The sequence below is a fragment of the Lissotriton helveticus genome, chromosome 2_1 (assembly GCF_964261635.1).
Source record: "Lissotriton helveticus chromosome 2_1, aLisHel1.1, whole genome shotgun sequence".
NCBI lineage: Eukaryota > Metazoa > Chordata > Amphibia > Caudata > Salamandridae > Lissotriton > Lissotriton helveticus.
Genome location: NC_136059.1, coordinates 330665016 through 330688898, shown reverse-complemented (window position 1 = coordinate 330688898; position 23883 = coordinate 330665016). Strand labels below are relative to the sequence as shown.

At 44.9% G+C, this 23883-nt stretch overlaps 1 protein-coding gene across 1 annotated transcript in view; it reads left to right on the top strand.

Annotated features, from left to right (window-relative positions):
* SLC45A2 (solute carrier family 45 member 2) overlaps positions 1 to 23883 on the top strand; it is a 431739-nt gene that overhangs the window by 60767 nt on the left and 347089 nt on the right. The window contains exon 2 of the mRNA XM_078677280.1: positions 781 to 957. Within this exon, the coding sequence (XP_078533406.1) occupies positions 781 to 957 (177 nt within the window). The remainder of the gene's footprint in view (positions 1 to 780; positions 958 to 23883) is intronic.

Sequence of the window (23883 nt, the reverse complement as noted above, 5' to 3'; positions counted from 1 at the left end):
GCCCCATGGACAAGTAGATATTTTATTAAATTCCACACCCCTGCACTGACCACCTTCCTACGGACCGTCTGGCCTGGTTGTTTCAAGGCGTCAGTGAATCGCGTTTTTGGGATGTGTAGTCATCTGGAAAACGGGTGTTCATGGGTTGCTGCTGCCCTGGAATGAGCGTACGGAGCTGCATTCAGACTGAGCCATTGGCCTCTTGCTTAGCAGGTGGATGTTTGCCTCTGAGTGCTGAGAGGGCTTGCGCAGCTCAATGCATGTTTTTTTTCTAGTGATAAAATGGGAATATTACTTTCACCGTGGACTGCTGTGTTCCCCTTGTCCTGAGTGCCTGGCTGCATGTATGCTTGTGGCGTTTTTTCAGTCTTTCTCTTTCTCCTTTTTTCCCCTTTGTGCGTTTTTCCATTTCTTGCTCTCCCGAAATGCCAGATGGTTTAAATGAAGTGCAGGTCTCCAAAAATAATTGACTCTAGGCCTCACTAGCAAACACCAGCTCAAAGTAAGCACTTGTGATGACATCTGGGTTAAGGTCACAGTGCTCCTGTGCTGGGCTTTTCTTTGGCAAATCACTATTATTTCATGGGTATTAGTCTAGGTGGATCGCCTGAAGTGAACCAGGACTACAGCGTCTAGAATGCAATACTTTGTTAGGTGATCGCTTGAAATCTCAACTTTAACCCATTGAACTGTAGCAGCAAGGCATAAGGTGCAGTCAGTGATTTGCGAGAGAATATTACTGAACGGTGTGGGCTGAATATGTGCTTCCTTTTGTTGCAGCAATCTTGCAAAGCGGCAGGGAGAAGCGGACGTGGGCCATCGTGATCACCATGCTGGGAGTGGTGATCTTCGATTTCTCAGCTGACTTCATCGACGGGCCCATCAAGGCTTATTTGTTTGACGTGTGCTCTCACCAGGACAAGGAGAGGGGCCTCCATTATCACGCTCTCTTCACCGGTAGGTGCTGCCTCACTGCTCTGAAACCTGTCTCATTCATCTGCAGTGGAGCGGGCATCGCATCATGTGCCTGAACCACGAGTGAGCTCTGCTAGACGGGGCGAACTCGTGATGATCACAGCCCGGCTGCAAGTGCTCGAGGAATGTGTGACGACACGAAGCACAGCCTTTGCTTACATGCCACAGGATGGTTTCTTACGAAACTCCTTATCAAAGCCTCTCCCTTTGAAGTTAGAGACATCATGCACTGTTTTCATATCGGATCATTTTGATAGCGCAACTAATGTACTTTTCAGTAGAATGTAGTCCTGCTCTAGCGCACTAACAATGTTTATAGCAGCTGTTTTTACATTTTAAAGGAGTGAAAAGCACATCATTCCACGTTTTGTAAAGTGTGGACTTATCACCCCTAATAGAATATCCAGGCCCTGGGGGGCATCGGGGAGATTTAGTGAGCTATTACTCAGTCACATGATGCTGAGCTGCCACCAGCGATCTAACTGTGCGCCCGCTCGGCAGTCAGCCGCTCTGGGCGCCGCGCCACACCGCTCCCTACAGATACATGTACCCACTCATTCGCAGCATGCAACAATCTCTCTCTTTCGCTCTCTCTTTCTCCCTCTTCTCTTTCTCTCTCTCTTTATCCCTCTCTTCCTCCCTCTTCTCTTTCTCTCTCTCTTTATCCCTCTCTTCCTCCCTCTTCTCTTTCTCTCTCTCTCTTTCTCGACTCTCAGGTAGCGGAAGAGAAGCCTCCAAGGTACCTAGAGAGTTGGGACTGGCGTCTCCACTAGGTCCGCTAGTGAGAGGAGACGTCAGTCTCTTACTCATCACAGAGTAGGGTGGGGGTCAGAGAGAGCTGCTGAACCCACCCCACTTTGTGGCAAGATGTCACTGATTGACACTCTGCCCGGGGCAATTCAAGACTTGTAACTAAAGTGCCCATGTTCAAGGCTATCTGTGGCACACTTCCTCATCATGGCGGGAAGGACTGCAAAGCATATTTGAGGGCTGAGGAGGTCACGGCTTAGAGGGGTGTGACATCCTCAGCCCAGTAACGTTTAATTTCAAGGAGCAAGGCGCCTGCAGATTTAGTACATGTATAGCTCATGGCAGCCTGATTTGAATATAGTGCTTGTTGCCTGACCTTTGCTCAGCCTGACACACTATATATCTCTGCAAAAAGTTGGACCCCACCACCCTTATTCTGCTTGTGTATGGTGGGTTTATGTGGGTTTGCTTATGGATGTTGGGAGTGAGTGTGCATGTAGATTGGTGAGTGTGTGTGTGTGTGTGTGTATATATGTGTGGCTTGCCACCCCCCCATCTGTCTAAACTACTGGCTGCCACTGGGAGTAATGTGTTTTGTCTGCCAATAGTTGGCACTTAAAAGTTCTACTCTCCCCTCGCCATTCTTCCTCCTCACAGCACTTACTTTCTATGAGGTACTCTCCAGGCCTCCCAGTCCTCTCTGGTCTAAGCGTGAACTGTCCCTCTACTCAACCCCCTCAGTTGTATCATATTGTGATCTTCCTTTTTCTCTTCTTGGTTAGTCTGTCTGTTGTGGAATGAGATGCAGTGGCAGGGTATAGCGGGCCAGTCCTGCTGCTGCAGTAAGATTATGATTGGTTTTTTCTTGGCTTTCTTGCGTATGGCCCTGATGGACGTGGCCGGAGATGTGGGAAGGCCGACTATCTACTAATGACCTTACAAAATTTGACACTGGCAGCAGAAGTTTCAAAGAGCTGTACAGATATGGGGGGGGGGTGTGCGGATGTACGACGATGTGATGATGCATCCCAAGCATGTGCCTAAATATGTGCTTGGAAGAATCCTGCACACCACCTATGAGAAATTGGGTTACTGATTGAGGAGGGAGGCAGCCTACTCAAGCAGCAACCTCAATCCATGTCACAGTGAGGCACAAGTAAACCCCAAAGTAACATGTGCTTAACAGTCTGATGGCTTGGCACAGAGTAGTCAGGCTTAACTTGGAAGCAATGCGTAAAGCATTTATGCAGCAGTTCAGACAAGAATAAAGTGAATCCACAATACAAGAAACATCCTACATAATAAAACAAGACCAAAATGACAAACATCCAATCAGTAGAACCAGAAATATGTAATCTTTAAGATTTAAGTGAAAATAGAACAAATAAGCATGAAAGCAACTGTGGATATCTGGTCGTGCCGGATCAGGACAACGTCAAAAGTTCGGTACGACCTCAATGGAGCGTGGGCTGGTTACAGACACCCAGCTAGGCCTGCTAAACAAGAGCCCCTAAAATCCTTGGTGAGTAGCATTGTGAGGTCCTGCATTGATAATAGCGTCTTTCAATGGAACCCATTGTAGCTTTTAAACGTTCCATACTTCTGTTCAAAGGGACACAGGATAAGGCCATTGTTATTCATGATGTCTTATGAATATGACTTACTTTGCCAGTCAAGTAGGTTTCTATGGCCTTTTCTCCCCCTTCATTTGTTGTTCTCTGTTGAAACAGCTATGATTTGCTAAAAAAGCAGGTTAATAATAATAAAAACAACTAAAGCACTTTCTAAAGTGAACAGCTGCATCGGAAGTGGCGTCCCGCGCTAGCAGCTAGAAGATTTTCAGTCTTTTTTTTCTAAAGTTTGCTTTAGATAGCTCTGGCTCGTAGGAAGGGCATTTCAGAGACCAGCAGTAATGAAGGCAAATGGACTTCCTCCTCTTCTAGTTTTGCACACCGAAGAATTAGAATTCGCCTTTGGCTGCTGGATCTCAGGGAAGAGATTGGGATTAGGCTGTAATTCTTCTTCTTAGATATGTAGGTTCTCTAAAATGCAAGGCTCTAATGCATTTACAGTGCGTGCCGTTACAATGTGGGTATTACAACACGAGTGCCATTACCAAGCATTGCCATTACCACACATTTGTTGTCGCGTATATGCCTTTACCGCTCAAATGTAAGTATTTTACAGGTAAATATACACCCATTCTATGTATATAAAAAGGGTTTTTATTTACATGCATAATTCTTACAGATCCATGGTAAAGGCATGCGTGGTAAAGGCACACACCTTGGTGAAAATGTAGAAGGTAGTTACAAACTACAACCACAAATCCAGCATAATGCGCTCACTCGATTACGATATTAGATAGAATTAAATGGATTTATTCCTTCATAAATCTCGGTACGCATTTTGACTAATGGGCAGTTTTGATCGCACTGCCAGTCAGTCGAAACGCGTAATGAGATTTATAAAGGAATAAATCCATTTCACTTTATCCAATATCTTATCTGAATGCGAGCTTTACTCTGGATTTGTGATTGATTGATATTACCGGCACACTCCGCCGGCTGACGCGCCACCTCCCTCCCCCCACAGGTCTAGGGTTTCTCAAGGTGAAACTTCGAGGTGAGGTTATATATTTAAAAAAACTCATCTTTAACACCCACAAACCCTGAAACCCATTACCATCCTAAAATTACCCTTGCCCACTAAATACCGAACCCCCTCAAAATGTACCTTCCCACCTAAAATAACCATTGCCACCCAAAAACCCATACTCGCCCTAAAAGTACCCTTGCCTCCCAACACCCCAAACTCACTCTAAACCCTACATATACCCATCCCATCCAAAAACCCATACCCAACATAATGCCTAAAATTACACTTGCTACCCAAAAACCCATACCCACCCTAATCCCTAAAATTATCCTTGCCACCCAAAAACCCACACCCACCCTAAACCCTAAAAAAAACCCTTGCCACCCAAAAACCCACACCCACCCTAAACCCTAAAACTACCGAGAACCCATACCCCCTCTCAACCCGAAAACTACCCTTGCCACCCAAAAATCTAAAACGACCCTTCCCTCTTAAAATTACCCTTGTCATCCTAATACCCATACCTGCCCTAAACCTGAAAAGAACCCTGGCAACCCTAAAAATACCCATTCCACTCAAAAATTCATACCGACCTAAAAATACCCCTGCTACCCTAAACCCATAAAATACCCTTGCCACACAGAAACCCTAACCCACCCTAAAAATACCCTTGCCCGATAGACTGCACATCGCCAGCCACCTACTTGCTACGTGCTACTTTGCTACAGCACATAGGGACTTGCTGTGTCTGCCACCGTGACCGCAAGTTACTTCCCGGCAGTTTGCAAGACCGGGAGCCTGGGACAACATTCTCCAGCAGCAATAGCGGCATGCACGCCGGACACCTCGACATATGCGCCAGGAGGCGCTTAAGCGGGGGCCAGGGCTCCTGCAGCGCAGGAGACTGATAGACTGCACATCGCCTGCCATCTACTTTCTACTTTGCCACAGCATCTGGGGACTTGCTGTCTCTGCTACTGTGACCGCAAGTTACTTCCCAGGCAATTTGGAAGACCGGGAGCCTGGGACTACATCCCCCAGCAGCACTAGCGGCACGCATGCCGCACACCTCGACAAACGCGCCAGGAGGTTCTTAAGAGGGGGACAGGGCTCCTGCAGTGCGAGACGCGCCCGAGCCAAGGGCGGGCCCAGGGCTCCTGCAGTGCGAGACGCGCGTAGACGTGCCCGAGCCAAGGGCGGGCCCATCTGGACCCGTCGGCGGCCGGAGGAGGCCTTGCTGGGCCACCCCCTTTGGCCGTTCAAAGAAACCAGCCCAATGAGGAGTCTGGTAAGGTGATCAATTATTTTGTTAATGTCTATTGTGCCTCACCTAACCCCACCTTATGAGAAAAATGGGTAAGAGGAAGCTACCACAACATATGAAGAGACAGCATACAAATAATATGACTATTGCAAAATATTTTTAATCAGCTGTGGGTATGATAGACCGTGAGATTGTTCTTGTGGAAGAGAAACTAGCTACTACCAAAACTGCATTAGACGCCGCCCTCAAGGAGGTGATAACAGAGACCCATCAAGATTCTATCTCCAAGATGGGTGTCAACATCAGTGTCTTCAGTGATAGAGGCGGAGTTGCTAGTGGACAAAGACCCTAACATGGACATAGTCCAGAATTTAGATAATCCATGCATTCTGACAACTACTTTGGAAATTTCAGTGCTATCCAATGATTCAGACTTAATCTCACTGCCAGCATAAAAATTTCAAAACAATTATTGAAATTGAAGAATGGCCTTGAGGAAAGTAAGGTTGTAAGGCCAAAAATAAAACAAAAGGCAAAAAAGGTGGTCATTTATCTGGGCCTACAAAGTGAGGAAATAACACAATAGCTTATGCCCAAGGAATACAAAACTTGGAAATTCTATTAAAAAAAATTGCACTCAAAAATGGATAACATTGAACAGGGCATGCTGACTGAGATAAAGCTGGTTCAAAAAGACGTGAGTTCCATAAAGGACCTGGTTACGGGTCTAGTTTCTTCAAACAACAAGTGTAACTCAACTGTGAGTAGTAAATCACAGCTAAACCCAACAGAAGTTTGTGATACCCCAATAATTGCCGGACAAACTAAACAAACTATGGCTCGCCCTAAATCGCCTGTAAACGACAGTATCAACTTTCGACCCACTCAGGAACAAAGACCTGTTAAAGAACTTAAAGCCTCACATATAGGAACGGGTTTAGAAGAAACTAATTATATGGGAGGAACTAGAGAACGTGTTAATATCCGAGACAAGACATTGCATCTTCCCCCCGAGGCAACACCATATGTCATAGTTTTTAAAAATGTACACTGTTTGGAAGATAAAAATCGGAAATCATATGACTCACTAAAAAAACAAGTGACACTTTGGATTGCCGCCAAAACGAACGTTGGTATTAATGTTCTGCAACGCAACATGATAATATTGAGGAGGGTGAACTGGGTAGGTTCCTCGAGAAAAGACTGCCAAGGAGACTGTATAGTTGGTAGGAGATTTGATGGAGATTTTATTGAACGGCCCGACACCACAAAACCGTAATATGAAAATTTTAACCTCATCCAATAAAACTAAAGATATATTTAACATAGTTAAGGAGCTTTGTGACGATGATAGGACAGCCCCTTCAATAGTCCCCACTCAGAAGCTGTGTGACTCTCTGAATGAATATTTCAGAGAGAAAATTGTCATGATAAAACGCAACATTGCGAGCTCCCCTACATCATCTCCCTTGGATGATATTTTTAATAACCCTGTCACGTTAGATGCCTTCCCGGCTATAGACTCTAAAACTTTTTCCGCACTCCTGGCACGTGTCAAGTCTGGTTCACCCGACGACATTTGTCCACCCCACATCTTTACAGAAATAGGGCAAACTATACCTCAAGGGATCCTTCCATTGCTAAATGATTCACTGGACCGGGGAAGGGTACCTGTAGGTTTTAAACATGCTCTACTTATTCCCTTGATCAAAAAACCTGGCCTGGACCCCCACGACCCATCAAATTACCGTCCAATATCCTTGTTACCATTTCTTTCAAAAATCCTGGAGGCACATGCTTCTAGCTGTCTCTCTAGCTTTGTTGAATCCACAGGATATTTGGAACCTAATCAAGCCGGGTTTCGACCAGGCCACTCTACCGAGATGGTGACACTGGCGGTCCTGGATGTACTTAGATGCAATGCGGACAAGGATATTCATCAAGCACTAGTACTTCTGGACCTGTCGGCCGTGTTCGACACGGTCGACCACACCATCTTGGTCGACCGTGTCGAGCAGGCAGGCCTCAGAGGCTCGGCCTTGGGATGGCTGAAATCATTTATTTCGGACCGCACCCAGGCAGTGAGACTGGGAACCTTTACAGCCCCTAAAATTAAAAATGAATGCGGAGTCCCTCAGGGATCGTCCTTGTCCCCACTTTTATTTAATTTGAATCTACGGCCCTTGCTGTATTCGCTGAGAAAGTTTAAAGCTTTAATTTTTAACTACGCTGATGACTTGCAATTGATTTTCCGCCTGGATTCCCCTGGCGCTGCCGCCGAATTTCGGGAGGCCATGGTTCACATCCAGAGATGGATGAGTCTTAATCATCTAAAACTAAACCCAGGCAAAACTGAATTGATTTTGCCTGGGAAGAGTGAACTTCACTGGGGGCCACATTTTTGGCCTCCAGAAATGGGAATTCCCCCGGCCAAGTCTCATACAGTGAAAAGCCTAGGGGTCACTTTTAATGAAGATCTCTCTCTTAAAAGTCAGGTAGGGACGGTGGTATCCTCAAGCTTTTTCCAACTTCGTAAGATCAGGAAAATTACCCACCTGTTAACTTACTCTGCTCTGATCCAAGTTGTGATCGCTCTCGTGCTGTCCCGACTGGACTACTCCAATAGCTTGTATTTGGGTCTTCCAGTCGGGCAGCTCAAGAGACTACAGCTGGTTCAGAACCAAGCGGCCAGGCTGATCTGCAAGCTACCCAAGTGGCAGTCCATCAGGCCGGGTCTTGCTAGTCTCCACTGGTTGCCAGTAGCGCAGAGAGCAACCTTTAAAGCTGGCTGCATTATCTTTAGGGCTCTACAAGGTAAGGGCCCCGGATTTATTAGCAGCCTGCTTGTTAGGTATACCCCCTCACGTGCTCTTCGCTCGGGTCACAAGAGCTTGTTAGTTGTGCCTCGCATTAGGAAACGTCAGGGAGGCAGCTCTTTTCACTTTCTAGCTGCCTCCCTGTGGAACTCTCTGCCACTGACACTGAGACTCCATGAAGACATTCTGGCTTTTAGGCAAGCTTATCCATAGTTAATTCTGTCTTTTCTTTTGCTGTGTTATGTTTCTGCAAATCTTCCAATAGCGCCATGAAGCCTACGGGCGTACGTGCGCTCAATAAATTTTATTTAACATAACATAACATAATGATTATATAACTGCTGTCCCATTAGGATTCTTCTACAGACCAAGATCTAGAAACGTAAACCTCCCTAACATGTATAAAGAATTACCAATTTATAATAGATACGAACTGCTTTGAGGCTGTAGTGAGATAGATTGACTTAGTGAGGTCGTGGGCAGTCCTTCCAAGAGAAAAATTGATCATATCACTACTGCTGATAATCAGGACGGGGATCCTTATGTACACACTTTCAGAGAGGACCAACATGAACTAATAGATAATACTGGGTACACTATAACCATCAGCTCCCCTATGGATCTGGACGAAGATGTAGCAAGTGTACAAACCCATGAATTTACTAAAATTATGTCTTGGAACGTGGCAGGAATTAAAAACAAGATAAACAACCAAGAATGGCAAAAAACGATAGAGGGCTGTGCAGTGGTTATGATCCAAGAAACTTGGATTACTGAGTCTTTCTCCTTTAACGGCTTCCAGGTTATTTGCACAAATGCAAGCCTATCTAGAATGGGAAGATCACAAGGTGGATTAGCAACTTTAATTGCCCTTATATCACCTTTGATTTTAAAGAAAGTTAATAATAAGTCACAGTATTATCAACTGATCCATTTATTTTTGGATTAACTTTTATAATAATATTTTTTATGGTACTAGATTTAGAATCATTAAGGCATTGAAGAACGACTTGGATAATTTTTTTAATGAACTTGGAGGGAATATCTAGTGGTATAGGCGGGTGATTTCAATATCAAAACTTGTGATATAGCCTCAGGTGAGGAATGTGGCTTTTGTGACTGCTTTTGGGAACTGTTTAACCTTTTTCCGCATGATACTTATGGGGAAGCAATTCATAATCTTACCCATAAATATAATTTAGCGGTCTTGGAACTAGAAAACTCGGATGGAGAAACCCCTATATACACTTATGTAGGGGCAAGATCAGCTTCATGTATTGATCACTTTATTGTGTCAGTTAAAAATAGGGGTTTGACAGAAAAATTTGTAACCCGTCCAAGCCTGTTTAGTGACCACCATCCACTTATCCTTATATTAAGGCTTAGTCTGATTCAGCAATCTAGGTGCAAGGTATCAGATACAGATATAAAGTTAATGGGAGCTAATGGGGTTACCATTAAATGGTTCGGTGTAAAACAAATTTAATGGATAATTTGAGAAGAAAAAAAAGATATTGACATCTGCATGGATAGATCCTTAGTATATCAGTCAATTATAACTGCTTTCAGTAAAATCATGGTAGAAATTGCAGGGGACTTAACAGTCCAAAGGAAAAGTTAATCTATGAAAATAATCCTAGATAGTTTAACTGGGATGCTCCAGGCTGAATAGGGAACTAAAAACTGCATTAAAGGTAAAACCAAGAGTTAGTGAGAAAATTAAAACCCTGAGGAAAGAATGTAAAAATACCTTGACCCAAAGAAAAAACGAAATCCGTGAGGATGCTTGGGAGAATTTAGTGCAGGCTGCATAGACAAGAAATGCAACATTATTTTGGAGGATAATTGATCTCCCCTACTTTAAAGAAAACTCAACAGCTAAAATTGAATATGCAGTTCCCCCTGAAGATTGGATCCTACATTTTGAGAGTATTTTCAGCCCTGATACTGTCTTAGTCACTAATGCAAAGAATAATAACTTTATAGCCGTAGACCAAGTAAAAACATCTGTAATTACGCCGGAGGAAATTAAATCTGCCCTACAAAAAAGTAGTAATGGCAAATCAGCCGGCCCAGATGGGGTACCCATTGATGTATTTAAATGCAACATTGATTTTTGGAACCCCATCTTAGTATATGTTTTTAATGCTGCTCTGCGCGGGGTATTCCCAGCCTCCTGGGTGGTAAGTATCATTGTTCCCATATTTAAAAAAGGGACTAGAGGAAAGGCTAACGGTTACCGACTCGTATTCCTTCTTGACTCTACCTCCAAATTGATGGGGAGAATCCTGTTGGGAAGATTAGAACAATGGGCTGATGAAAATAATAATCTCTCAGATGCACAGTATGAGTTTAGAAGGGGTATAGGAACAGTGGACCAGTGCTTAAATTTGGAGCTATTGATAGGAAAATATACTAGCTAAGGTTGGAGTGTTTCACCTCTGCTTCATAGATCTCACAAGTGCATTTGATCTTGTTAGTCAGGCTAAATTGTGGGAAACCCTGAAAGAGCTAGGAACTCTTACAGACAATATTACATAATATCCCATATCTATGCCTTATTAACCTCCGGAGGGAGTACGGTTGGTAAGATGAGGGAATGTACCCAGGGTTTTAGGGTTACAAGGGGAATACTGAAGAACCGGAATAACCCACTTACAGGGTCTCGGCAGCGGGGGAACGGCTCAAATATCCCATACCCTTCATACGTAGTAAAAGGAGACACAGGAGCCTTCGTCTGCAGGAGGAACCCAGATTTATTTCAATAGCCCGGGCTATGGAACAGAGTCCAAAGCTAGTCAAAGACAAGACAGAGGAGGCTGCTACTTAAATCCGTAGCTAACAAGCCTTTTATACGTTTCATACCCCAGCCTTTAGGCAGCAAGACCATTGTCCAATCAGAGCAGTGTTTGTTGTTGATTAGCTGGATCCAGGTGGTGTTTGTAGTTGGTGACCTGGTCAAGGGAAGGTACACAGTCATTGTTAGATTTTCTTTGATTGGGGCTTGGTTTCCTCAGGTTTCTTTGCCCAGCTGTCTTGATCAAAAGCCCCGACTTTACGAGCCATTCTTCAATTGTCTGGATGAAAGTTCAGCAGTCAGACCATTGTCCAGATAACCTGATCAAGATGACAAGGATGTGCTATCAGGCTGGGAGCAGGAGAGGAAGAATGATTCATTTACTTGGGGTGAGGGCCATGTGACTTTCTGATGACTCTGTAGAGAATAGGGGCTTGGGCGGATGACGGTTCCTGATCAGGGATGCGGGCCTGCAAAAATGTTTTTTTGTCGTGTCGACAGATTTTCCTCGTACATCATGAAAAACGACCAGGTGGGTTGTGTGGAAAGTGTTTGCCACGAGATGGCAATGTAAAAATCAATGGAGTCCTATAAAAATGATTGCCGTTCAAAAATACATTTCCTCAGACCCTCCTTTTGCCATAGAGTGGCAAATACTTTATGAAATGTCAAAGTTCATAAGCCCATCTGTTTCTTGCTGGACCATTACCATCATATTAGTGTTGTGAATGCTTGATGGTGGAGGCTTGATGGTCTGGGCACACATAGTACAGAGCACTGGCAGGCACTGAAAACACAGACAGCAGGAGACCAGGACAGCTACTCCTAGGGCAAGGAAGATGAGCACCCTCCAACCCCACTGGGAAAGAAGGCCCCAGATCCAGCCGGTGAGGGACCAGTTGCCTTCATCCAGATGCACTTCGGAAGAGAGACGATGCAGACGTTGGATGGCATTGTACACTGTTGGTGCGTTGTCCGGGATATACACGCAGCAGCTGGAGCCGATCAATTTACATACGCCACCGCGATCAGCCAGGATGACGTCCAGGACCATGCGATTTTGGAGCGTTATGAGGTGGTCCGCCTGCAGCTCCGCAGTAATGTTGGAGAGGGCACCAGCTGTTACAGTGATGGTGGCCTAAAGGACCCTGGTCAGTCCTCGGATAGCTCGACTGTTTGCAATGGGGCCCCAGAATGGAAGCATACCTTTGAAGAAATCCCCAGCTTCCTGGCCTGCGGTATCTTCTGCTGATATTACACCCCTATGTGAGTGTCGCAGAGCGCCCTTCATTGTCACATGGTAACCTCCATGGGTGGAATATGTTGGCGGAAAGAGGAAGGCTAGATAGCAGGTACCAGACCAGTTACGGGGGAGCCAAGTGTAGACAGAAGTTCCACAGATAAAGTAGGTGTTGGGGGATGCCACCAACTTCGGAGGAGATATGGAGTTTAGTGTCTTAGTGATGTCACATACACTGGTGCCAACTTCCTTAGTCCCTAGGCCATGGATGCAGACACGGCCTTGTACATTTATGACGTTCAAAGTGTCTCTTTTATTGGGCAGTATCTTTCTTGTGCGGAACCTTGAAAATGTTTGTCGAGTGAATACTACCATCTCACCGAATTCATCTGATGGTAGTAGCAATGTGGAAGAGCTGGTCGGGCAAAAAGGAGCACTGGTATTGCCAGATCTGTTCCGCCAGAAGTCATCACGGAATGTTCCAAGGACAGGATGGGCAGTGCCATTGACAGTGAAGGCCTCCTGCATCAACATCCACCATGCAAGGCAAGACCCAGAGATGGAAAATGGATAAAGAAAGAAAGGGACAGGATGTAGCATGGAATGTGGTATCAGTCCGCACACCCAGCAGTTTGAAGTATTCATGATCCGTTGGTGGTGATGCAACATTTGGATGAAGGTGTTATTGAAAAATTCTGCACGGCGGGGTAATTCGTGGGCTTGCAAGGAATAGTACTGATGTTCTGTAGGAGTCGGGATAGGAGTCGGTGATGTCGCAGAATGGAAGATCAGTAAGAGCCAACCAAGGCTAGATAGGAGGAGGGGAGACACACAGCGTCACCACGGTGACCAGGAAGCATCTGCTATGTCGGAGACTGGCATCTCGTTTCTGGATACGGGTGTTTGGGAAGGTGGCCATTGTGCTAAGCCAGGGACCCCTAGTGGCTGTCTGTGATTGGTGGTTGCTTCACCAGAATGCAGAGGGCCGAGGGCCCTTGTGGTTTACCTCAGTCTTACAAACGGCACTACTCTCAGCCTGGGAGGATCACAGCCCTACAGCCTTTGGCACCTGGCGAAGTCAAGGGCAAGCCTTCCCTCAGGAACGTAGATTATACCTGTTCGAAGCAGGGACAGGTTGATCAGGAAACAGTTGTTCTTGATGCTGAGCAGTGTTAAGGGAGGGTTCCACCCTTCCTCTTAGAATGTTGTCACTCTCCGCTTCAGTGGATGTGGAATGTAGCCTGGCGTCACTAAATGGGACAAAGGTTGGAACTGTCTCGGTCTCTGTGTCTCCCAGTCCTTCCCTCACCCACTGATCATAGGGGAGAGGCAGAGGGACACGCCGGGAGTGGGTAGAGTGGACCCAGTTTTTTCGACCATCCACTTTCACAGCGGTGCGGGTGGCCAATAGGACTTAGCGTGGTTGTGTCCAGCGGGGCTCGAGGCTCTTAGTCCGTTGAAAATTTCAGATCAGGACCCATTCGCCAGGTTGGATGACATGTCCTGGGCCCTCGCTTCTGTCCGGTACGGCCTCGTGCACCTGGTGATAAAGAGTACAAAAGTTGTGGGTTAGATTGTACAGGTAATCCGTCAATACAGGGTATTCAACATCTGACAGTTTCTTAGGTCGAGGGACACCCCACACATTGGCAGGCCTCCTGAATACAATTTCGTGTGGAGATAACCCTATCCTGTAGTGGGTCGTTATTCTTGTGGACAGTAGGGCCAAGGGCAGAGCATCAACCCAAGTGACACCTGTCTCAGCTACTATTTTGGCCATTTTAGTTTTTAGGATGCCATTGTATACCTCTACTAGACCTGCTGACTGGGGGTGGTTAGCGGGGTGAAATTTTTGCTTTATGCCTAGTGCTGTACAGACATGATCCATGATTTGAGCTGTAAAGTGTGTCCCGTTGTCGCTCCAGACCAAGCGGGGCAAACGAAAGTGTGAGAAGTACTCCTTGAGTAGTACTTTGGCGGTAGTGATAGCAGTGCAGTCTTTGATGGGGTTGGCTTCCACCCATCGACTGAATGCACAGACCACCACCAGGATATATTTGAGGTTAACGCACCTGTCCATCTGGATGTAGTCCATTTGGAGGACTTCAAACTGGAAGGTAGGAGGAGAGAATCCTCCTTTAGGAGTAACGGTGCCTTTTCCTGGGTTGTACATTAGGCAAACCATACATGTTTTAACCAGCTTTTCAGCATATGCTGGTATTTTGGAGTTGTACCATGTAGGTTCCAACAGCTTGCAAATTCCTTTCGCGCTAATGTGGTTGGGACCATGGGCCATTGTAACTACGGCCAGCACGTGACTGTCAGGCAACATCCATTGTCTCTCCGTGGTTGTACGGACCCAGCAACCATCACTTCCCTCCTTTGCTAAGTGATCTTCCCACACTCTTAGTTCTTCAGGAGTAGTATGGGACTGAATGTCAAGCACACTTTGTACTGTATTTTCAACCATGACCCCTTCTGTCACCCACCTAGCGGGACCTCCTACATACATTCCTTCCCTCTTCTTCAGCGCTGTTTGTCTAGCCATCTGATCAGCCAGAGCATTGCCTTTCCCAACATCGTCTGTCACTTTCTTATGGGCTTGACATTTCATAATGGCCACCTTTTTGGGGAGTGACCGACAGTCTAACAGTCAGTGTATTAGGAGGCCATGTTGGATCTTGGTCCCATGGGAAGTAAGGAAATTAGTTTCTTTCCATAACCTCCCGAAGTTGTGGGCCACCCCGAAGGCATACTGGCTGTCGGTGTTGATATTTACCGTTATACCCTTGCTTAACTCTCAGGCTCTAGTGAGGGCTACTAGTTCTGCTGCCGGGGCAGGGCACTGCGGAATCTGAGCTGTTTCGACTACCTTTTCTAATGTTGTGAGTGCGTAGGCAGCTGAGGTGTTACCATCTGGCCTTCTGATACATGATCCGTCCACATATAGTGTACCTTCTGGGTCCTCTATCGGGGTATTCTTTAGGTCAACCCATCCCTTTGTCTCGTCCTCTGTCCTTAATATGCAGTCATGTGGGTCTAAGCAGGCATCTGGAGTGTCCAGTGGGAGTAATGTGGTGGGGTTTAGTGCAGTGCATCTTTTGATGTTAATATGGCTGGCAAAGAGTGTTAGTTCGTACCCTGTAAGTCGTGCGCTAGTGAGTTACTGTGTCTTGGTGTTGTTAAGGAGGGTGTCTACAGAATGGGGGACCATCAGGGTCAGAGGGGAGTTCATGACGATTCCCGCACTCTGACGGACCATGAGGACGGCCGCAGCTGTCGCCCGTAGGCATTCTGGGAGAGCCCTTGCTACAGGCTCTAAGGGGGCTGAAAAATAGGCACATGGCCGTTGGTGACCTCCAAACATCTGGGTCAGGACTGCGCATGCACAGCCATCTGTCTCATGTACAAAAAGAAAAAAATGTTTGCTATAGTCAGGGGTACCGAGGACTGGAGCAGTACACAGGGCCCTCTTCAAATCTTCGAAGTCCTGCGCATGCTCTGTAGTACATGGAAAGGAACTGTCTGATACATCCTTGGTGGTGAGGGCGAGAAGGGGTTTGACCATGGCCGGAAGATTTGAAATCCACTGTCTACAGTATGAGGTTAGGCCTATGAAAGCTCGTACCTTCTTTTGTGTTTGTGGGGCCGTCATAGCATTGATAATGGCTACACGATCAACGGTGAGCTGCCTTCCCTCCTTCGAGAGGAGATGACCTAAATAGGTCACCTTCTCTTGACAAAACTGAAGCTTTTTTAAAGAGACTTTGTGGTTGTGGAGGGCAAGGTGGCGTAACAGACAGAGAGTAGCTTCTTTACATGTTGGGGCAGAATTTGCAGCAATGAGGAGGTCGTCTACATACTGCAATAGTGTTGAATTGTCAGGAAGTTCCAAGGAATCTAGTTGGCTTTTTAGGGCTTGGCTGTAGATACTGGGGCTCTCGGTAAATCCTTGAGGGGCGCGGCAGAATCTGAAACTCCGCCCACCAAGGGAGAAACCAAAAAATTGTCTGCTGTCCGGATGTATGGGTATGCTGAAGAAGGCATTCTTCAGGTCAATGACCGAGAAGTGTGTGGCGTCAGAGGGAACCATCAACAAGAGGGCAGTGATGTCGGGGACAAGAGGATATTGGGATATTGTTATTTTGTTAAGGGCTCTCGGGTCCATCACAAATCTGTATATTTTATGGGAGAGAGCATCTTCATTAGTCTTTTTAAGAACAGGATTAATGGGACTGTTACAGATATTGCCACGTGTCTTCTCTACTACGCCCTTGTCCATCAATTCGGATATTATTGTCAACAGGGCCATTTCTCCTTCCGCGGGCAGTTGATACTGTCGAAGGCGGGGGAGAAATGCACCTGGCTGGATGCGTACCACATGAGGGGGCATGTTGAAACACCCTACATCAGTGTCTGATGATGCCCAGAGGGAGGAAGGTAAAGACTGCAACTCTGGTGGGAGAGGACCGGACAGATACATGTAGGAAGCTGCAGTCGGGGAGATTGTTAGGGATACACCTTGGGGACTACATGATATGATCGCATACAGGGCTTTTAGTAAATCCAAACCTAGCAAGTTCTCACTGCAACCTGTAGTAAGGACCAAGGGAGCGTCAACAGGTGCAGGGCCAATGTCGAGAGGGAGGGGTTCAGAGACAGTACTGGTCACGGGTGTCCCTGCAAAACCCACGGAGACATTCATATTGCCATAAAGGGGTGCCTCCGGGACTGACAGACGTGCAATAGAAGACCTGGTGGCCCCAGTATCCAAAAGAAAATTCTTATCATTCCCCACAACTGACATTTTAACATACAGGCCCTTTTGATCCACTGGAATTTGCACTCTGGTAATACCCCTTTCCTGGCTGTCCTATGCTTGGTAGGATCCTGTCTCATCAACTTCATCATTGTGATAAGTGCGTGTTGCTTCGTACCCATCAAACCTGTTGGTCGGGCGCTGCCGGATGGGGGCGTCATCCCTGGGCCTACGTTCTTTATCCTGTGGATGGGGCGGGCCATGATCCCGAGTCGGCCTCGCTTCCCTGGGAGCGCATGGCCGAGTCCTCCCTGTTCTTACATTTTCTCCTAATACAGGACACTCATCTATCCAATGGCCGTACCCCTTACAATAAGCACACTGATCGGTTTGGAGGGCTCCCGAACCTAGAGGACTGGAGGGGGTGGACTGGCGAACCCTTGGAGGGGGTTGGAATTGCGGTCTACAATTTCCGCGGGCATCGGGACCTCGGGGAGGATAAGCTTGTTGTAAAAGTGCCTTAGTTTTAAGATCCCTAACCTTCTTACTTTCCTTTTCTTTATCCTCGTTCTCCCTATTCTCATGATATTGAGCCATAGCCAAGATACTAGTCATAGTTTGGGCAGACCATGTACTCTCAACCTTCTTAAGCCTGTCAGAGATCTCGAGAAGTAAACTGCTGACAAATTTGTCGACAAACACTGGGCTGGAACCTGGGGTCCGGGGATCCAGACCACTATGTCCCTTGTATTCAGTCTCAAACGGGTAAAGAAGTCAGCCACGTTTTCATCTTTTCGCTATCTACAGGCGTTTATTTTATCCCAATTAATGACAGTTTCCGGTAAAAGTGTTTTCATAAACGTCATTATTTTACCGGGCAAAGTCAGGATGGCAGCTTCTGGTTTAGCCCCTCCTACCCTTGCTTCTTCCATAGCCTCTAGGTCAGCCCATTTACCTCCCAATGCCACTTCATGATCAGTATGCCGAATCTTATCCCAAATTTCAGTGGGTAAAACTGTACCAAAAAGTAAATCTATATCCTCCAGAACAAGAGTACCTGCGGATATAATCTGGCCTAACTCTCGGTAAAAGGCAACCGGATTCTTCCGGGGATCTGGTAACTGTCCTTTTAACTGCATTACTTCCGACCTTTTCCAAGGAACATGAACCCAAAGCCTGCGCCAGTGTGCTTCGACAGCCCCATGGCCATTATTTTGGGCGTCGGTAAGTGCACTAACAAAGACAGGGGCCGCCTCTCTTATTGACATAGCTGTTTCTAAAGGAGCATTTGAAAAGGCAGTCATGTGACGGTAAGCTACTAAAACAGATATAGCCCCAAACATCCCCTCTCCCTAAACATCACCCCTTTTTATTTGTGACCTAAGGTCCATCAATCCGGTAGGTATCTGAACAGACACATTTTCAAATGTTTGCATGACCAAAGCACGCATGTGGTTTGTTCCATAATTGTCCATTGTGAAAAGGTGGACCATATTTCCTTAAAAGAATAAATATTTTTGTTATTCATACAACATTAACACTGCTGCCTCTGTAGGTCTTTCTCTTGAAAGGACGAAAAACTGACTGCTGAGCGTAAGGAGGCTAATCGGGGGGAATTAAATAATTTACATAAGTCTTGTTTGACTGTAGACCACGGGGAAGCAGGAGAAGGACGGGTAGGTGTAAAGCCGCTAGGGTTGGACTGATGGGGACTTGTTATCATTCCTTCGGCGAGGACAGAGTAAATGTGTGTGGTCGAAGTCATGGGAAAACTCGGGAGGGCTGGTGTGACAGGGGAAATGGTTGCAGGGGCAGTGGGGGCTGGAGCGGGTGTTGGTAGGGGGACATGCGGGGTGTGAGGCAGCAATGCAGGGTACATTATGGCATGTGCAGGAGGGCTTTCTAGCATGGTATCAAGCAAGGAATCACTTTCTTCTCCCAGCTCTACTTGGACCTTTACTTTTTCCTCACGACTGGATAACATTTCTGTACCCGGGCCCCATGCTCCCTATCGGCTATTTCTACCGATTTGGTCACTCTATTTTGCAAATTTTCTCTGGCGTGGTCGGCCATAGACATTCGTTCTTGTTTTCTTTCTTGCGCCTTTTGTTTCCTAGCTCTCTGTTCTACCTCTTTCCTTCAAAATCGAACAGACTCAAACATGGACGGGCGCGTTTTTCTTTTAATTAATTGATCCTCTAAGTTTGCGAGGACTTTGGAATCAAAGGAGCCAAAAAATGGCCACTGTAACTTTGCGCTACTTTTCTTGGTGTATTTCACCCACAACGAGGAAAACATTATGGCAGCAGGGCCATATTTAATATACATAGTATGGCCAGGAGTTCCTTCTGGAGGAAGCGAGCAGGCCTTCTCCAGCTGGGAGTCCTGTATACACATACAACAACATAACCTCTTGAATTTACTACTGACCGGCATGCTTAAAAACAGATAACTGACACCAGCGGGTTCCTAAAACTCACCTCGCTTGCTTGTCTTTTGCAAAGGACATTTAAATAGTGGAATCATACAGAACAGACACCAGTGGGTAAAAAATTCACCTCGCTTGCTTGGCTTTGGCAAAGATAACCTGATCAAGATGACAAGGATGTGTTATCAGGCTGAGAGCAGGAGAGGAAGAATGATTCATTTACTTCGGGTGAGGGCCATGTGACTTTCTGATGACTCTGTAGAGAACAGAGGGCTTGGGCAGGTGACGGTTCCTGATCAGGGATGCGGGCCTGCAAAAATGTTTTTTTGTCCTGTCGACAGATTTTCCTCGTACATCATGAAAAACTACCAGGTGGGTCGTGTGGAAAGTGTTTGCCATGAGATGGCAATGTAAAAATCAATGGAGTCCTATAAAAATGATTGCCGTTCAAAAATACATTTCCTCAATACGCCAAGGATGCGTATTGGCACCTCTCCTATTTTCCTTATATATTAACAACGTGGACTCCTTTTTACAAAAACATAACCTAGATACCCCTAAAGTCAGAACTCGTATAACCCCGTACTCCTCTACGCAGATGATGCAGTGTTGCTGTCTTATACAGCAAATGGATTATAACACTTAATAGAAAAATTTGTAACATACATATCTGAAAAAGATCTTCAGTTAAATCTCAGTAAAACTTTTGTTATGACGTGTGGGAACAACAGGTTGAAGCATAAATCGCATCATGTGGGAGGAGTAGGGATAAGTAGAGTTCCAACTTTTTGCTATTTGGATTTACTTTTTAATAAAAAAGGTACCTGGGATACACACATTAAATCCTGTGAATTAAAATTCTTAAGAACCATTGAGAGCATTTGTAGATTGTCAGTAAAGTTAGTAAATAAGCCCATTAAGGAAATTCCTGCGCTATATAGGAGTACATTTGTGACTGGAACCTGCTATGGGGCAGCTATATGGAGGAGGACAAATTCTGTGTCCTTACAAAGCAAAGAAAATACATTTCTAAAGAGAGTGTTGGCAGTTTCAAAGTCTACAGCTAATCATATAGTGCACAACGTGTTGTCTCTACCATATATAAGCGATTTTATTAATACAGCGGGCTTCCTTCTGGAGAGGAATATGGGTGAAAGAAGAAACCAAGCTAACTAAGAACTTAATAAGGGACGGTTTATCCATGGGATTTTTTTACCGCGATCCAGGGACAAAGTATATCCTCAGTTTGCTAGCATACTATAAGATAGATTTTGACAAGGCGAATATCGAGCTTATTCAGAATGTGAGCAAAATTGATTTGAAGCTGAGATATGCCACCACACAAGAACATGATAGAATCAAAAACAAAGTGTTGTTAACTACCGCAAAATCCCTTCTGTATTGAGAATACAAATCTATTTGTCCCTGGTAAGCAACACCGATTTTATTCAACAAGGTTTAGACTTGGTACATTGCATTGTATAGTAGCGTTTCCTAGCATGGAAAAGTGGTCCTACAAATTTCCAAATTGCTCGTGTGACGGAAATACCCCACAGACTACTTTACATTTTTTATTGTTTTGTAGTTTTTATACAGAGATCAGGAAAAAAAATGTAAAACCATTATTTCTGACCAATAGAATTTACCAATATAAATGTGCTTTTCACTGTCTATGTAAATTGGAAAACGTAAAAACTGTATATTCTTTAATTTCTTTTATACAAAGGGCAATTAAGATTAGAAATGTTTTGTCTCACTTAGATGCCTTAATATATGAAGACATCAGTGATTGAGTTTAATGAAAAAAATGTAAATGTATTTCATGTATTCTTTTTTGCACGTGGGGAATTTTAAGAACGTGTATTTTGTATTCTTAATCTGATAAATAGAAAGACATGAACTACGGGTATTTTTAATATTGTAAATATTTAAAATAGCGACTTTAAATTAATGAGTGTATTTGTTGAACGCTTTTATGGCTGTAAAACGAACTCGGAAGAAAGCTGATTTGACTTGACTTGACTTGACTACCCTTACCACCCAAAACCCATACCAGCCCTAAACCCTAAAAATACCCTTGCAACCCAAAAAACCGTAACCACCCTAAAATTACCATTGCCACCCAAAAACCTAAAGCAACCTTAAAACTACACTTTCCTCCTAATATTACCCTCACCACCAAAAATTGTTCTTGCCACCCAAAAACCTAAAGTCCCCCTAAACCCTAAAAATACCCTTGCCTCCCAAAAAAACCATACACACCCCCACCCTAAACTCTAAAATTCCCTTTGCCACCCAAATCCCCACACCAACCCTAAAACTCCATTGCCACCCAAAAGCCCATATCCACCCTAAACCTACCCTTGCCAGCCAAAAACCTAAAGCCACCCTAAAATTACCCTTCCCATTCAAGAACCTAAAGCCACACTAAATCCTAAAAATACCCTTGCTACCCAAAAACCCATACTCACCCTAAACCCTAAAGTTACCCTTGTCACCCAAAAACCTAAAGCCACCCTAAATCCTAAAAATACCCTTCCCACCCAAAAACCCATACCCACTCTGAACCCTAAACTTACCCATGCCACCCAAAAACCAATACCCACCATAAACTCTAACACCCAAAAAAGGCTTTCCCTAAAATATATGTGAATATATTTTTTTTAAACAAGAACACTTAATACCTACAAAATACAAATGTTTAAAAGCCATATGCCTTTGCCACACATGCCTTTCCAACGTAATTCCTTGTAAACAGCTGTGGCCTGTGCAGGTAAGAGCGGTGGGGGATGGGTGTGGAAGATTTCGTCTGACGACGACAAGGGAAAATTAATTTTTTATTACCCGCACGGGCTGCTCCTGGTTGTAAAGGCATACGTGGTTAAAGCATATTCGCTGTAAAAAAAATGTGTGGTAATGGTTATTATACGCGGCAATGGCACTCATGTTGTAACGGTTGCGTTGTAGTGGTGACAGATGGTAATGGCTGCATTGTAATGGCTGTTTTATGTCATTAAGGCATGAACAATGGTCTTTCACGTTTCCTTCAGGACACGGTGAATCATTCTTCTTAAGGAGTTAAGGGTGGTGAAATAACTAGCTGACACTCTATTTACCTGGGGAGCAAAGGGAAGTTCTTAGTAAAAAATGACTCCAAGATTCCTCATATTTAGTGCTGAGTAATGGGGGTGGTGGTGGGGGGTACCCAGTTCTGCTGGCAAAAGAGACTGGCCTATAATTTCTCAGAATCTTGGGGTCATCGTTTGTTTTTTGAGCAATGGAATCAGGAGAGCCTGCTTCCAGCATTTAGGAACTAGGGCAGAGTCAATCGAAACATTTATTTAAATGATTTAAGATGGGGTTTACCATAAAATAGAAAGTCACATGGGCACTGGTCTCGTCGAGAGCCAGACTTGCATTTAGCCAGTTCTAATAGAGAGTCCTCCAAATATATATAGGGCTAAAATTTGAAAGGATTGGCCCAAAGGACAATTGCCCACCATGCTAGGCATGATTGCTTCAGCAATCGTGATTTTCTTCCTTTAAACTAATCAGAGCAGTCCTCTGTTTAGACAGTTTTGCTTGACTGCCGGGTAGCCAGTCAGAAAAGCTGTGTCAGTCCAACAGTGTGGATGGCTGGGAATTTATCAGCGATCTGTGGTTCGTTGCTGCATACGGGTACTGCCAGCAGTTTTTCTGTCTACCCAAGTGGATACTGGAAATATGTAATTTACCCAGAGTCCCACGCCTGCAAGCCACAGGTATTAAAAAAATCTAATTTTAATCGTCATATGTATAATGCTTTCAGTGACCAACCCTGAAAGCAACTGTATTAAAACCTTTTGAAGGCAGCTTAGTGTATTTAGTCATTGTTACAAACATGCAGTCTCCAATATAAAAGTATATGCAAGAATTAAAGGAAGACTTTACAGAAGTCCCAACCTGCATACCCCACCAAGGCATTGGCATTGTCAGAAAGAAGGTTTCAGATATTGCTATAAATGATCTATGGCTGTCATACAAGCAACATAATCTTACATACTTGTACTTCTAAGCCATACTTGCTATAGCAAACGAGCATTTGCAACGCAATAGGTCTCGCATTTGCAAGAGTTTGAGCTATTGGCATTGTAAATGACAATGCCTTTTATTTATGTGTTTTGAAAACCTGCAAGTGGTGCAAGCTCACAGGTTTATTAAAACACAAATAAAAATCTTTATCTACAATACCAATAGCTGGAACTCTCGTTTCCTTT